Raw genomic sequence first — 17,054 nt, 5'->3', positions numbered from 1 at the left:
TCTTATCCAGGTCGTTGTTCTAATGACATTTTTAACACTACTTTTATTTGAGTAAAGGGAAAAGCCCTCTATAGTAAACACTAATATCACACATTAAGAGACTGTCTACTTTTATTTAGATTTGTAACTATATAATAATAATAATACACGTAAAGATGTATGACGGAAAGTCGCTATAAATGATGTCTAAAACACATTTCACCTCAAAATAAGATACAGTTTTGGGTTTATTAGCAGTCATAGTCTTTGCGAGCAATACTGCCACCTGCTGTACGCGATTGTGTTCTACATTTATGATAAATCTGACCAATAAAATCAGTGTCCGCTCATTAGCAGGCTCTGCTCTTACTGTTCCATCTTTTTTGTTCTTTTTATTTATTTTTTTCATTCTATTAACAAGCCCCAAACACCATGAATTCCTTCCTGATCCTAAAGTTTCCACCCATTTTCCCACCCATGTCCTGTACATATGACTGTTTTTCCTGCTTCACCCACTAGTACTCAGGGCTGGCAATTCAATTAGTTCAATCAGGTGTGCTGATTAATTTTTTGTGTTATTTTGCTTCATGCAATAATCTATATTTTCACTTCCTTATTGGTGGAGTTTATTATATATTTTTATTATAAATATATTTTATTATATATATTTTTTATTATTTATATTAAAACAAAATATTTTTTTAAATCTTAGATACTCTCATAACCTGTTTACCTATTTCTGTTCCCAAAGGTGAAAGTATTTTAGGAGATTTTGGACAGCTAAACTCAGGGGTTATCACTGTTTCGCCATTAAAGCTTATTGCTAGACTGGGAAAAGTTATACTAGTATGGTAAGGTAAACTGGTATGGTAAGGTATACTGATATGGTAAAGTATACTGATATGGTATGGTATACTGATATGGTAAGGTATACTGATATGGTAAGGTATACTGATATGGTATGGTATACTGGTATGGTATGGTATACTGATATGGTAAGGTATACTGATATGGTAAGGTATACTGATATTCAGTTCAATTCAAGTTTATTTGTATAGCTTATTGCTAGACTGGGAAAAGTTATACTGGTATGGTATGGTAAACTGGTATGGTAAGGTATACTGAAATGGTAAGGTATACTAGTATGGTAAGGTATACTGGTATGGTGAGGGATACTGGTATGGTAAAGTATGGTAAGGTATACTGGTATGGTGAGGGATACTAATATGGTAAAGTATACTGGTATGGTGAGGGACTTTTGTTTTGGCGTAAACGCCGCACACTTTTATTATGGCTCTGTGTAGTTTAGATGTCGAGCTTTAGGATATGGGAGAGTCAGTGCGGCTCCTGTTCCGTCCAGCAGTGAATAATGTCTTAAAGAGAAAACACATTTGTTGAATCTGTGTAATATTTTGACCGCATGGGTTTCGGAGAACTTGCTGTTCGGTTTGCTTTAATTGTCATTTCCTGTCCGTTAGCAGTTTACTCGAATACCAGCTGACTAAAAGTGACCGGCGTCAACATTTCTGCTGCAGGACGGAAGAGACGGAAAAGTAGCTCAACAAGCAGGACACTGGGATTTTACTGAAAAACTGCGTGTTTTATATATCACATGATAGATAAACATGACAGTTGCTTATTCCGAGTAAGTTCATCATAAGTGTTTACAGTTTAAAATCAGTGTTATTGTTAGTTTACTAGCTGGTAGGCCTGCTGAAGAATTCTTTCCAGTCTGACTGTGATTAGCTAGGCTAAGCTAAGCTAAGCTAAGCTAAGCTAGCTGGTCACACTGGATTGTTTTGGCCAGGAGGGCTGGTGTAGCTTCCTTAACTTCTGCTCTTCTTCTTCGCCGCTGGCGGCTGTTTTGCTTAAATATTAACGCCCGTCCAGCTCGCTCATGGCTACAGATGCGACCGAGAGTGAAGGGAGTTTAAACAGAACGGACAAAAATAATGCGGTTATTAATAAGAGCAGTGGTGAATCAGACACACCCGGAATTAGTGCGACGCTGGAAAACAAGTCAAGTCGCGTCGCTGAACAAGGAACTGCCGAGAGCGCAGTAACAGCGGACTGCACAGCCACAGAGCGAATGATTTCTTTGGATAATGGTGATCGACCTCCCCAACCAAGTCCGAGCAAAACAGAAGGAGTGCAAGAAAGTTCACACAAAGGGCAAAGTGGGGAGTCGACACTCTGCAGCTCCCCAGTGAAGCTTCCGCACGCGCACTCTGGGCTGGAACACAATGGCAGGTAAGAGTCAGTCATCTCATCAATATGGTGCATCACCAAAACACTCATCATAGGATTACTTCATAGACGTGATTTAACTGTGCAATAATACGTTTGTATGTTGTTGTTTTTTAGTCATATTGCTCCACACATAAACTTTCCACTGCTATAGCACATCTTAAGTCTTTATTTCTAAACCTATTTATTTAGGTTATTGAGGTTTGGATTGAATCTTTTGTACCGTTAATATGTATGTTTTACATGGATATACGAATAAGACGTGCTTAATAATAGATAAACTGTAAGAATAAAGCTTTAAAAGGTATTGCAGTGGATAAAATATGTTGTAAAGTTACCAAATTGAGGCACCATGCTAAGAGTTAAAGGGTTACTCATAACTACAGATGTACCATTTAGAAGAAAAAGTAGAAGTCTTTATTATTGCCACGCATTACATTACAGCACAGTAGAGTTCTATTCTTCACATATCTCTGCCTTTTTTTGGAAGTTGGGGTCAGAGCTCAGGGTCAGCCATGGTGCGGGACCCCTGGAGCAGACCGGACTAAGGGCCTTGCCCAAGGGCCCAGCAGTGGCAGCTTGGCTGTGCTGGGGCTTGACCCTTGTAGAAATTTTTTTTTGTTAAATTATATGCTTCATGGACCCCAGGCAGAGTGAGACATGTAATCTTAGATGACCATTTGAGTCTGTCAACAAGTTCATGAATTTTTTACTTTTATTTCGCCTTGGCCAATTCCCAGTCACCACCACATATTTTTGAACTGCCGCTCATGCTGTATCACAGGGCAGTGTGACGCTCTTGGAGGAAAGAATATATTCATCTTGGAAATGTAGGACATGCAGACAAAAACATTGTTGATGAGAGCGGACAATCACCAGACTGGTTTGAGTTGACAGGAAGTTTATAGTAAACCTTAATTTGTTACATAAACAGTGAGAGAAATTTTTTCTCCTTCATATTCCAGCTTGTTAGGAAGCTGTGGTCCGAGTGCAGGCTAACACTCTTTAACTGTGGTGAGCATATAAGCATCGCAGGATGCACAACATGTCACACTTTGAGGTTGATGGGCTTCAGCAGCAGAAGACCACATCAGGTTCTACTCCTTTCAGACAAGAAAAAGAATCTGTGGCTATCATGGTTGCAGACATATCAGATTTTGTTTTCTTTCTAATCTTTAGCTGTCCAGTTCGGGTGAGCCTGTGCTCATGATAGCCTCAGAATGTGAATCTATATTGGATATTTGAACTAAATGAGTAACATTTAAAATTATGGTGGAGCACTACTTTGCTGAACACTGAAACATTTTTACATTTTGTTCATGTTACTGCATTGTATATATGTCCAATCCTTATATTTACTGCCCACAGAAGTATAGCTGTGGCATTTAAAAAATCAGATCACTTTAGCTATTGGCTAATTTACTGAACCAGATGTGTTAAAGCAGGGAATTCACTAACATATGCAAGACAGGGTACAGCAGGGAACCTGTTCTTTAGAAAGATACCATGATCATCCTGGAAAAGGTATAGAAATGCCTGACATGCTTAATCAATCAGATTACATTATGTCATCAGTGGCATTTTGCTGATGCACAGGTTTTTTTTATCATGTAGACTGTCAAATGAGTATGCAGCTTTTGACCTATATGCATATATATGACAAGCATCAGTATGTGTTTCTGCGGTGCACTGTTATAATTCTTCAGTATAGCTGCAGTCTGTGAACTGTTAACATCCCTGGGTTAAAACTTCAGCCTCTTTAGTGTTTTTTAATTGGAGACCAGCTGTGACTTGCTGTGCCATTCTAACAACATTTTTTATTCAGTATCATGGTCATAAATGTCTTATTTATTTACTTGACTTTCCCGTTTCTGTTTGAAATAGACAGGGTGTCAGGATCTAGTTCAAACATGTTGAGCAAAACCCACAAAAACATGACAAAATGTCGTGCGTATGTTATAAATACAAAATTAGAAATCGTTGGACATGTAGTTGTACTCTCTTAGAACACAGAAAAATCAAGAATCAACCTCTGAATTACTGCATGAGGAGAAAATAATTATTAAACAGGCTTTATAAGATAAAATGTTGTTTGTCCTATAATAGCATTTTGATTGAATCTTACAGCACTCACTGCTGTTCAGAATTGCTTTTCGAAGAAAAACATAGACTTCTCAATAGTATATGGTGGTGGTGCCGTTGTTAAAGGTTTGTAATCAGCCTCATTTTAATCTCTACCAGAATTGACAGTGTGCCTGATGGTGTACATGGATGGCATGATAATTAGCTGTGTGAGACAGTAAGCCAGTGTTAGTGTTCTTCCATCCTCACATCTGAGGACCACCTTTTAAATGACACTAGCTGTTATGTGGATGTGTTTTTTATTCTTTATTTTTACTCTTGGATAAGTTTAATGATACTTGCAACAGTCTAACAAATTAAAAGCAATGCACTCATGTTTCATACTTATAAGGCATGTGAGGTTTTGGATCATCTGTTCCTACCTATTAATGGACTAAGATGGGATTTAGTTTGTATTCAGTAGTATTGTTCAAGTTGTGTGTAAATACTAAACACTCAAATGGAATTATGATTTTTATAAAATGTGTGTTTTTGTCAAAATGATAAAATATCTCTTGTCACATTCTTTGAATTAGCAAAACGAACCCTAACCCCAGAAAAGCGACTAACTCTAAACCAAGAGTGAATAAAAAAAAAAAATTCTCATTCTCTCACCATTCAACGATGGTGTGAATCAGCATATAGTAGCAGATATCACGTCCATAAAGTTTATATTGTACAATGCTGAGCACCCTAGAAATAGGTTACTGCATCCTACAAGAAGCACAACGAAACTATCATTGCTTTAATTACAAACAGCAAAACTTCCAAATATGTTAATCCTCTTTTGTAACTGCTGCAGTTACAACACCCTGCAGAAATATGCAACTGTGAGGGAGGATTTGTTTTGATGGTCTTTTCATCAATTAAAGAGATGAAAGTTTAAATAATAAATTCTCATTATCTTTTATGTAATCGGAATTTTCATGAAGTACTGTGGAAGTTTGTATGACTCTTTGGTACACCCTTTAGACTGTACAGACTCTAAAGCTTGCTTGTATGTCAGCACTTGCCTGTCTGTAGTTAAGTAATTTTCGGATCACAGTGATGGCACTAATGCCATGTCTCTTGGAGTCTGGGACACTTAAATCAATCAGTCTTTCTAGGAAGCCGTAACTTGACTTTAACCCGATTCAGGTGGGGAAGCAGCAGTGACTCACATTGACTCCTAGCAAGCCTAGGGTTTGTCTGAATGACCTGCTAAACCACAGACATTAACGGCAACAAAAGCTCTGGTTCAAAGGAAGAAAACTCTCTCTTAAAGCCATGTTGGCTCTATGGTTATTGTATCTTTTTGTATTTTAGTTTTGATCGACAGGAGTCAGTCAACACAACAGAGGCTCGACTGCGAATGGAAGGAATGGAGTTTAAAGAAGAGTGGCAAGATGAGGACTTCCCCAGGTAATTAACTACCAAATGTTAAATGAAGGTGCATTTAGATTGTTTACATTACTGTTTTCCAAGGACTGTACATATAATCTTAATGGATGTAATTTGTACCTAGTGTGCCCTCTATGGAGTGCTAAATTTTAAACACATATTTTGTATCACATCTGAGTTTATAAGTTTAATTTCTTATTGAATTTGAAGACCACTACCTGAAGAAGGGGAGATTCAGCTTGATGAACATCTCTTCAGCCACACACTTGGAGAGGAAGATTCTGGTATGGGCCATATATATATTGCCAAAATGTTTTGTCTAACTTTTAAATTATGTGTAAATTTTTTTTTCTCATAAAATGCTTTGCCAGGCATGCAATTTCATAACATCAGACCGCCATTGCATCATTTTCAGGTGTAATATTAAGTATCCTTATTGCTTATCATCTTTATCAACTATTCTGTAGGTCCACAGGATGAATCGACCAATGCCAAGAACACAAAACGGAGATTGTTGGCCCCAGATATCAGTCTGAACCTCGATCGTAGTGAGGGCTCGGTGCTTTCCGACGAGCTGGATGAAAGCACAGAGTTGGACCTGGACGGCATGGACACCCCATCAGACAACAGCAATGAATTTGAATGGGAAGGTAAGAATAGACGGAGAAATGCGTTTTATATCTTCTCTGGTCTGCCTGCATCTTAAGATTCTCTTGAGATAAATAAAGAGCTGCTAACACACCTGGTTGACGTTACTAGCTGTAGCTTAATTGCTTTAAGCTCATAGGCATTCTTGCAGTTCTCCTTTAGGCCTGCAACATTTCTTAAGTGGTCTCCCATCAGGAAAGTGAGTCCAGGAAGCCCTTACTTATTACCTCATGGTTGAATAGTGTTCTTGTTTTGTGTTTCCACTCTTGCTGCCATCTTCTCTCTGTCCTGGATGGATTGTTTCCACCTAGTGTTTGGGAGTAGGCCTCTGGCCTGCCCTCTTTGGTAAGGTTTCCTGGGTGACTGTTAATGTGAAATCTCAACCAAGCTGATTGTGCACATTCCTCTTAATTGTTTATTCATTATTTTGATTTTTTTTCCAGTTGACAAATTCAGCACTGTCAGTGATTCCTAGTTCATTCAATGGTCCTTATATTATTATTTTTTTCTTTTCCGTTTTGTTGTCAGAATGTATGCTTGTTGCATGCCTCCTAATCAGCATTTGTGAATCACCCAGTAAATTTCATGGAATAAGTTCATATTGTATTTTGGTGTATTTTCTGTCTGTTTTTTTGAACAGAAAATATTCAATTTTGCAGAAATGTTTTTTAAAAGAAAGTCTGTAAATGCAGTTATATTTAACATAATTTAATTTAAATATCAATCTATTCACACTAGTTGTTTTTTTTGCTCAAAGGCTTATGTAGGGAATTATAACATTTCATCTGAAATCCTTCTCAAGTGATAAATTGTCTAAGTTTGACTAGTGCTTACTTTGAACTTTTTATGAGTTTCATTTTCTATGAGTTTCAAGAGAAAGCAAGTTTATACAAAGAGTTTTCCCCTTAGCACATACAATTTATAGACTTGAAACAATCAAGGTCTTTTTTTTAAAATATATAAATAAAAAATAAAACATGCTTGGCTTCTCACTACAGTAATCTAAGTGGGAGGAATTTGACTTTTGCATTAGGGCGTTCTTTGTAGAGCACAATAGCAGCAGTGATTTTTAAGATGTAGTAACTACAGGTAAATCAAATGCACAGATGTTTGTCTCTGACTCTTTTATCCTGCTTTTTAGATGATCTCCCAAAACCCAAAAGCACTGACATGCTGCAAAAAGGTGTGGAATCAGTGACCGAATATTCAGCCTATGACGAGCGCGAAGATGGCCGACGCTGGAGGATCTTTCGTATTGGGGAGCAGGACCACCGAGTAGATATGAGGGCCATTGAGCCCTACAAAAGGGTCATCAGTCATGGTGGTTAGTAATATTACCTGGTTGGGATAACTGAGGTTAGAGCAAGCTCAGTTCCAAAGCTATGAGCACTTTATTAGGGACACTATACTAATACTGGTACTATTAGTAGTATACCAATACTACAGACATGCCTTTTACATTTATAGGTTACTATGGAGATGGACTAAATGCTATTATCGTCTTTGCTGTTTGCTTTATGCCCGAGAGCAATCAACCAAACTACAGATACATCATGGACCATCTTTTCAAGTGAGTTCACCTTCGTGTTTTTTTTTTGATGAACCATTTGACATCAAAAGGCAGCTAGCTTTCATGTGGTCTTTGCTTTATCAGCATATATGAAGCAGACTGGTAGCAAAGATTCTTTTATAACAGCAAATAGGAGAAATGACACAGAACTGCCAAGAATTTAATAATACTTATCCTTTTGGAATCAGGTATGTAATAGGCACTCTGGAGCTGCTGGTGGCTGAGAATTACATGATCGTGTACTTGAATGGTGCCACCTCACGCCGAAAGATGCCCAGTGTAGGCTGGCTGAGGAAGTGCTATCAACAGATAGACCGGAGGTGAGTTCTGCTGATTCATTCAGTCTGGGACATGATGTATTTTAAAAAGTTTAAAAAATGTAAAAAAAAAAAAAAAACTTTTCAGTTTAGAAAATAATTTTGTACTATGCACTAATAATGCTGCTGTGATCTACATTGTTTTTGTGCCTCAGTTGGTTGTCCTCACAATTTCAACAATATTTTAAATGTTTATTTTTTCTATTATGTTTGTTTGTTTTTCTTTTGTTGTTGAGATTTGCCATTTTCATGCTTCTAGATTAAGGAAGAATCTGAAGTCTTTGATTATTGTCCATCCCTCTTGGTTCATTCGCACACTCCTGACCATCACAAAACCTTTTATAAGGTCAGTCTTAATTCTTTGCTTGTCAGTGAATCACATTACTTTATACACAATATGATTTACTTAATCAATCTTTCAATTTGTCTGTTAATTTTTTTTAGTTCCAAATTTAGCCAAAAAATAAAGTTTGTGTACAGTCTGGCAGACCTCGCTGAACTTGTGCCAATGGAATATGTGTCGATACCAGATTGCATCAAGCAGTAAGTACATTTCATAAGAGCTGTTTTTCCTTTTAATTGGAATTAATTAAGGTATTTTTTGTAGTTAGAGGGACATTGAAATGCATTTGATTATAATCTGGATGCCTAGACAGTCATTTTGTTTGTCACACCTTCCAAGGTTTTTATCATCATTCCCTTATATACCTACTACACATGGGAACAAAATTGTACAAAAAACTTTATAAATGTCTGACGTTTGTTGGCTATAAATACTTCTTGTTGAGTTCCTGCAAGATTGGTGCAGGTTCCGAATGGCATGAGGACATGTCACGAAGGTCCCACCTACTTTAGGACTGACTGGAAAGTTGTTCAGGAGATGACATCTGCAATCAGTTCACTGTGAGCGCTGATGTTGACCTTGTTGAGCAAAGGTAGTAGCACAAATAGCAGCAGCCCAGACTCCCTCTAGTGGCATCTCTTTCAGTAATACACATAATATACATTCCTCAGAAGGTGGCATGTCCAGCATGTAGTACATGAATTTACCTTTAGTTCCAGCTAGTTGATGTGTTCTGCTCTTACACTCTAAAGAGGTCATTAGGCCCAGGATAGTGTTTGTGATGCACATGGATGATGAAGAGCTCATGCTGTATGATCAAGAATTTTGGATTGTACTGTCAGGAAAACCCAGTTATACTGTTCAAGTAAAACATACTGGTTATGACAGTTTTCTGAAGAAGGAAAAAATTGTATGGCATGTAATTGATTAAAAGCAAAAACGAAATTGCACAAATAATTTTATAAATGTCAGACATTTGTTGGCTATAAATACTTCTTGTTGAGTTCCTGCAAGATTGGTGCAGGTTCCGAATGGCATGAGGACATGTCACGAAGGTCCCACCTACTTTAGGACTGACTGGAAAGTTGTTCAGGAGATGACATCTGCAATCAGTTCACTGTGAGCGCTGACGTTGACCTTGTTGAGCAAAGGTAGTAGCACAAATAGTAGCAGCAGCATGAAAGTGAAGGATAAAATAGAGTGCAAACTTTTTAATATACTATTACCATAGGGATGAACACAGTGGGCAGAATTCTTCCTCTGATGTATGTTAAATACAGCAACCATTTGCCTTCAAATGGCTTTTTCATGGAGGAAATAGTGACCTGAAAATGTAAAAGCTGATGATTTCCTTCGTCATATTTATAGCGCTGTAATACCTTAACATGAATTCTGTCTGCATCCAGGAGCTTAAAGCACGTCTCTTTTTGACTGTACAGTGTATGATTGTCTGCTGTTGGCTGTTTAAACCTTCAAAAGCTCTCTTGTACTTTAACCATTCTCCCTGCCCTTCTTCTAAGGTTTGATGAAGAAAAAAATAGGAAAACCCGTAAAAGGTATCTGTATAATTCACCCCAGGGCTTTTGCTAAGTCTCCATCTCAATTACCTGCATTGCACAAACTAACCCTTACTGTATTGAGGAACATTATCAAAAATAACCACGCATGTGACGTTTGCTGCTGGATGATAAACTGCTGACTGTTATGTCCAGGCACTGCATGTTTGTTTATGATGGATGATTCCCTGATTTTTAAGCAATGCTGTTTCTAATATTAGTATTTTTTAAGCTTAAATACTGATAGATTTTCATCTATTCAGTGCAGTTTTTCATTTACAATGAATAATATAAACTAGTTTCACAGAATTCCTTATAGGGGCCACTAATATTTACAGTGTGGACAGTTGAGGGAGGAGTGATGACAATATCTGGAATTCATTTTACTCATATTCCCTTCAAATATATATTTTTATCACCTTGCCCATGTTTTCTCTGAACAAAAGATACAGATTTGGATGCTGACCTCATTTCCACAATGTAAAGTGTAGACTGAATGGTATGTACAGCAGCAAAATTCTGTCTTAAAGGGAATGGATTTAAGGACTTTAGTCACAAATGGTGTCTGTTGGTTTTCTGTAACATGTTTCTGAAATGCATGTTTCACAAACGGTTTGCATGCCTCACGTTTTATCAGCTCCACCCAGCCCTGTACAGGAAGTTGTAGAGATGTAGTGTGTGCAGAGCTTCCAGTTCAACTTGTCTTTCCGTATGTTGTACTGCAATAACCTTGGAAAATCCACCAAGCTGCAACTGCTGGATCCCTGAGAAAGGCCCTTAACCCTCAATTGCTCAGTTGTATAAAATGAGAGGGGAAAAAAAAAGGATGTCTCTCTGGATAAGGGCATCTGACAAATGCCAAAAATAGAAATGTAAATGCAGAAGGGTTAACCACAGTCATGCAACGAGTATTGAAATTGCTTGTTATTCTAAGCTCATGATTAATCAGAATATTTTGTCTAAGCACATTCAGTTATTGTAAAAGATTGACCCTTTTCATGTGCTTTGAGTTAGACAAGTGTGACAGTCAACAGAATAATTTTGCACCATACCCTTTATTTCACGTTAGATTTCACATGTAGAAAAAAAATCTCACTCTTAAAACTTACTCTTCATTTCTGATGTTAATCAGAATCTGAATTTAATTTAAAGTCAACAGAGTTCTTCAGTACACAATACCGGTCACATGAAAAGGGTCCATGTAACTAATGTCTAATTTTCCTACATGTCTGATTTTCCAACCCGATTTATTTATTCTCTGCTTGTTTTATACCAAGGCACTTTAACTCAAATCCAAAGAAAACACCCCTTGATCAAAAAAAAACTAACACTCACTGTTATATGTTTTTTGTGTCTTAGTGCAGTTAGTAAATCTAAATGCTGTAATGTGAAGACAGTAAACATCTGACCGTTGTAAATGCTGTTGTCTGGCCATTTTCAAACACAAGCATCATTCATGTGGTATTATAAGATTTTTGCTAAAGCCAGGAAGGTGAATAGCATTTGTTTGTATCAATAATCTTCCTACTGACATTGTAACTTCACCCTTTTCTCCTTTAGGATTGACCAAGAAATGCATGGCAAAGGGGAGATGGGAGGTGCAGAGTGAGGGTGAAGAGGAAAGAAGAGTTGGATGAAAATAGAGTGGGTTTTTATGTGTCTCTCAGCTGGGGAAATAAGTATGTGCCTTCCACGACTCTATTGCCTATTACATGGTGGGACTTTTATTCTGTATTGTATTAGTGTGCCAAACACAAGTTGAAATCTCATTGCTGTGCTTCAAGTATTTTTATAATCATACATGTATAAATTCGGAGGCAGTTGTCATTGTTGTCAATAATTTCTGTTGCTTCTTCCTGATGTTCAAGGCACTTGGTTTTCAAGTTAGGTGATGCATGTTCTATTACTTTACATTTAAAATATATTTATATTATAATGGTGATAAAGGAGAAAAGATTAATATATATCTATATATGTCTATAAATATAATTGTTTTTTTGCATTGGACAGTCCTTTATGGTGTTACTTTGAATTATTGAAATCTCACATCATAATTGTTACTTGTTATAAGACATGCTGTATGAGGAAAGTATTGTACTTTGGAACAATCCTCAAGAAATGGATTACTTTATAGTCACATATTGTGTTGATCTCTGTTGTATACATTTGGGATGGGTGTTCAGTGTGTGTTATGTTCTTGCAAGTAAAACTTTAACAATACAAGAAATGTCTTCCTCTTTTCTAAAGTGATTATGTCCCAGCAGCAAACAGCAGTTACTTTAGTATATAAAGCAGGTCTTTATTAAAGTTATTACATTTGGAATATTTATTATATTAAGACATTACATTGATAACCACTTTTCACCAAATAATCATACACTCAGTTTGAGTCTTTGGTTATGAAAGAATGTACACATCACAGTTTTAGCAGTTTTGTCTAATGCCAACTCTCTAACTCTTGGTGGTGGTTGATAGTTTTGTTGTCCCATTTTTTTTTTTGTTTTTGTTTTTATTTTTTAAGTGATCTGGGAAATAAAATTATTAAATTAACTGTAGAATTTTAGGTGGACTGATAATGCTGAAAACATTAACTTACAATCAAGTCATCTTAAATTTGCTAAATATATTTTGACAATTTTCACACTAAATAATTAAAGTAGCACTTTGCTTAATCCCCTTGGCTTTTAGATTATTCTCATGTGTTTGGAATTGTTTCATTATTCATTTTGCAGTGAAAATAGTAATATTAAAGGTCATTCTCTCACTGCATGAAAGTATGATTATTTTTTTTTTTGTTTTTGTTTTTTTGTCTGGTTTTTGGTCTGCCTGCTTCTGTAGCATTACCTTAAATATTTTTACTTTTATCAATATAAATTTTGATTTAGATTTTGGTCTTTGTGTAATTTACCCCCCTGTGATGATCACTAACTTCAGCTAATCATCTTCATCTGTCATCAGTCAAATTGCCTTATTTTCTCTGTGATGTATTGAAATGTTGCGAACAATGTTGCTGCATCGTTGCGCTGCTGAAGCAGCATGAGATAAATGCCCCTTGGATTGTTCTCTGTTAAACAGATCAGACCAACGAATGTACCACCTGTTTGCTGTTAATTCTGATCTTCTGTTGTATGTTTAAAAGCGCAATAATACTAATAAACAAGTACTATTACATTATGCTAGGTTTGGTGTTTAACCAAATTACCATAAGTGGGTAATCATTTAAAATGTTTCATGGTTTAGGTCAGAGGTGTCAATATTATCTGCATCTTCATACCTGTGAAAATCCAGTGCCAGTTACTATCTTTCTCTACTGCTGCTGCCATTACTTACCTCTACTTCGCCAGAACAAAGCAAGCAATTTAAATTTAAAATTTTTACTCTAAACAGCTTGCTGAGTCTATAACTGAGGGTTTAACTCTTAGTGGCCACAATTGCAAGAGTCAGGCTTGCATCAGGACGGACATCCGGCGTAAGAAAACCTGTGACAAAATCAAGTATGTCGGACGATTCATGGGGACCCCGTCCAGGGAGCAGCCAAAGGACTACTTATGAATTCAGTATAGTTAATTAAACTGCAGTTTTACACTTTAACCAGTAGATGACATGAGCGTGTTCTGATTAGCAGTTGTTTAAACACTCACTGTCCACTTAAATAGGAACATAAAACAAATTTGCACAATTCTACTAAAGAAAGAAAGAACAACAGTATTAAAGCCTATAACAGCACTTCCTGAACCCAAGGTGTGATGCCTTACTTTAAAATGGTTTTAAAAAGACATTTTGCCAGTATATATATGTTCAGTGGATCCTTACTATTGCAATTCCATTCAAAGTCCTCCAAAAGTAGTTTGCTATGCTCTTTTCTTCCTGACGTTGATGTTATCAGAATTACAGCTGTGATAAATGATCACTGTCCTCTCCATTAGCCCTATTTTCCTCTTCCAGGCTTTGCAATATATCTTTGTGGAAATGTATTTTATTTTGATAATTAGCTACTTAGGCTCAGTAAGAAGTAGGGCAATGGAGAGACAATCAAGATAATCTGCTTATGTAGTAATACTCAGAAAAGTACAACAAAAGAAAAATTGTGAAGAGAGTGACGAATGGAAACTCTTTGTTCATGATGGTAAAAGGAAAATGGCTAGACTGGTCTGATCTGTCTGAAAGAAGATCTCTGGTTTATAGTACAAGTAAAAAAAAAAACCACAACACCCACAAAAAGCTTTGAAACCACAAAAGGTATAACCTTTAATAAAGCATTGAATTAACACCAGAATACTATTTCAGTGAATCATACATCATACATTCTTCTGAGTAAAAATACCAGATTTATCTCTTGCTATAGCTCTATATAACTCTATACTTCTGATGAATATTAGATTGTAAATCTGTGTACTCCTGATTACAGTCCATTGTAATTATTATTAATACCTTTGTAATCCTCTATAGCTTTGCACATAATATCTGTATCTATTAATAGCTAAATAAAATTCAAATAATCATTGGGGCTATGAGGTAGTGTGGAGCTGTTTACTACAGAGCCGAATTCTAGGACTCTGTTATATCCTTGTGTAAACTTATCAAAGAATAATATATCATTTAGACCTAGTATCAACTGATAACAAGTCAAATTGTAACGTACCGTTGCCAAGAAATTCATTTATTTTACTTGATATAGTAAGTAGAACATTGTTTTATTAGTGTTAGCTGACAATCTTAGCATGAAGTAAGTCAAAATAAGTAAAGATGTGTACTTTCTTACCTCTTTTAACAAAAAGAGAATTAGCATAATAACTTGGATAATGCCTTTGGCTAAAAAGGAACATTTCAGATAGCAAAAGTATGCGCATTATATTTATAAAATACATTGAAAATAAATTGAATTGTTGACTAAGGTGCTGCGCATAGAATACATTATCAAAATACATCAATAATTTAAGAGTATGTACTTAAAAAAACAGTCTTAAGAAAAATATCAAACAATTTAAACCCTATTGACTGTTTAATCTGACAGATTTATCTGCTTTTCTAGTGATAAAGCTTGCTTGAATTATTACTGATATTGTTGTATTAAGTTTAATTCATGTTGGGCAATAGAATCTTTTCCTAAATAAACTCTGGTATAAATAAAAATGTCATAATAATAGACACATTATTATTTTATAAACATATTACTGATGTGTCATAAAGTACACAGTTGCTTTTATTCTGCAAATATGTAGTAGGATTATTTAATGATTTCCTTTTTATCTATTTTAAGTAAAGACTGACCAGAAATTGCTTTGTACCTTAAGAAAGCTTCCAAGCATTTTATAGCAATATCATCCACTTCAGGGTCAAATTTGTTAGCCATGAGATGTCTCTGCTTTAAAATCCAGTTCAGATCTCCTGCTCCATAAACACACACTGCATGCCTATATGCCCCAGTGCATGGTGGATACGGTGCTCCATTCTTCAGGTTTCCTTCATGATAACTCCACTTAACCAACCTCGCGATGGCCAACATGTCTGACTCATCATATTTTCCATTGGGTGGGTTGGAACCAGGTACTGAAGGCATCCTCTGTAGTGTTGCCCACATGTGCTCATCTGGGCTGTATGTGTCCTTCTCCCATTCTATGAAGTTCTGGATCTCAGGATTCTTAAAGATATGTTCTACAAACTCTCTACTAACAACAAAGTACGCGTTCCCAGAGAACATAGGGGTATCGATGGGGGGGGGAGTCTTCTTAATGTCTGTCCGAGTCACAGTGTCTGTGGTGTTATGATGATACCTCCAGCGATTTTTTTTATGCTCGCTTGTGGCTTCTGACTCCATACTATTCTTGCCATTGAGATTTTTCAAAGATTGAACAAGCTCTGCGTTGGTTTTTAAGGGAAAATCTGAACCACACGTGTTGAGCAGATACCTCCACCTGACCGGAGACTTGAGAAGGTCCTCCATACAGTTAAGGTCTGCCTGAACTCGAGACCAGGAAGCATAGACGACACTCTCTAACTTAGTGGCCACAAACACATTGGGCAAACAAGACACAATAGCGCTTACCGTCTCAGAAAATATTTTAGGCGACTTCTTGTCCACATGAACACAGTAGACATTCTGAGGAGAGTAAATAGCACGCAGGAGCCTTTCAAACATCTCAATCTTCTCATGGATAACCATGGAGTACGCGATTGGAAAGTCTTTTTCCTCCTTGCTCAAAGGACTTGTTAGAAACCCTCTGTCTCTGACAAAAGCTTGACAGTCCGTTGTGGCATTTAAGTAGTAGGATTCAGTAAAAAGAGATGTTTTTCTCCATCCAGTAAGGAACTTGCCAAAGTCTTTGTTGTCAACTCCATCCATGTCTCCTTGGATAATGGCTGAACAAGCATGCAGGTCTCCACTATTGTACCACTGCAGGTGTTTCATGTCCAACTGCCCACTTTTTAAGCAGCCTTTTCCTTTAGGGTTTCTTACAAGATAAATAAATGAACAGCTTAAAAAAAGTAAAGAGATATATCTCAAAAAACCTTTTTTCCTTAAAGCCATTTCTTAGGTGCAATCAGTGTACGTATCTGAAGTAAAATTCAGCCAAGAAAGTGAATGTGTCATTGAGGAAAAAGGCAGAATTTAAACAATGGGATGTGTTTAATATGTAACTGTAAGCCAGTCACAGAGCTCTAGGGGAGGACTTGTTGGGAGTGCTATATTGTGCACACAGTATAGGTGTGGCTTTAGTAGAAATGGAAGTATATTTGCCCTTCAAAAGAAATATGACTGGTTAATAAGTAAACACAGAGCTAAATGTAAATGTGAAAAAATAATTAAACTGTAGAAATGCATTTAAAATAATCCAAATTTTATGTGATCAGTTTTTTTTAATAAACTGTTATTTTATATAATAACCACATTG

At 36.5% G+C, this 17,054-nt stretch overlaps 2 protein-coding genes across 5 annotated transcripts; one reads left to right on the top strand and one right to left on the bottom strand.

Moving 5' to 3' along the window:
• Window positions 1-1,273: 1,273 nt before the first annotated feature.
• On the top strand, window positions 1,274-13,330 carry bnip2 (BCL2 interacting protein 2). 4 transcript variants are annotated; one of them, XM_060886403.1, is made up of 12 exons: window positions 1,274-2,229; window positions 5,653-5,748; window positions 5,938-6,011; window positions 6,195-6,377; window positions 7,517-7,699; window positions 7,843-7,945; window positions 8,134-8,265; window positions 8,522-8,608; window positions 8,707-8,805; window positions 10,126-10,161; window positions 10,608-10,660; window positions 11,722-13,330. In XM_060886403.1, exons 1-11 carry the CDS (start codon window positions 1,877-1,879, stop codon window positions 10,624-10,626), a joined length of 1,365 nt encoding a protein of 454 aa, XP_060742386.1. In that variant the 5' UTR covers window positions 1,274-1,876; the 3' UTR covers window positions 10,627-10,660; window positions 11,722-13,330. The 4 variants fall into 4 exon arrangements, with proteins under 4 accessions (XP_060742386.1, XP_060742389.1, XP_060742385.1 ...); XM_060886406.1 differs by lacking the exon at window positions 10,126-10,161; XM_060886402.1 differs by lacking the exon at window positions 10,608-10,660.
• Window positions 13,331-14,384: 1,054 nt separating this feature from the next.
• gcnt3 (glucosaminyl (N-acetyl) transferase 3, mucin type) lies at window positions 14,385-16,764 on the bottom strand. Its single transcript, XM_060887134.1, has one exon. It carries the CDS (start codon window positions 16,688-16,690, stop codon window positions 15,389-15,391), a length of 1,302 nt encoding a protein of 433 aa, XP_060743117.1. The 5' UTR covers window positions 16,691-16,764; the 3' UTR covers window positions 14,385-15,388.
• Window positions 16,765-17,054: the final 290 nt, after the last annotated feature.

Source organism: Tachysurus vachellii, chromosome 14, assembly GCF_030014155.1.
Source record: "Tachysurus vachellii isolate PV-2020 chromosome 14, HZAU_Pvac_v1, whole genome shotgun sequence".
NCBI lineage: Eukaryota > Metazoa > Chordata > Actinopteri > Siluriformes > Bagridae > Tachysurus > Tachysurus vachellii.
The sequence above is the reverse complement of the archived record's forward strand: the minus strand, read 5'-3'. Positions and strand labels throughout refer to the sequence as shown.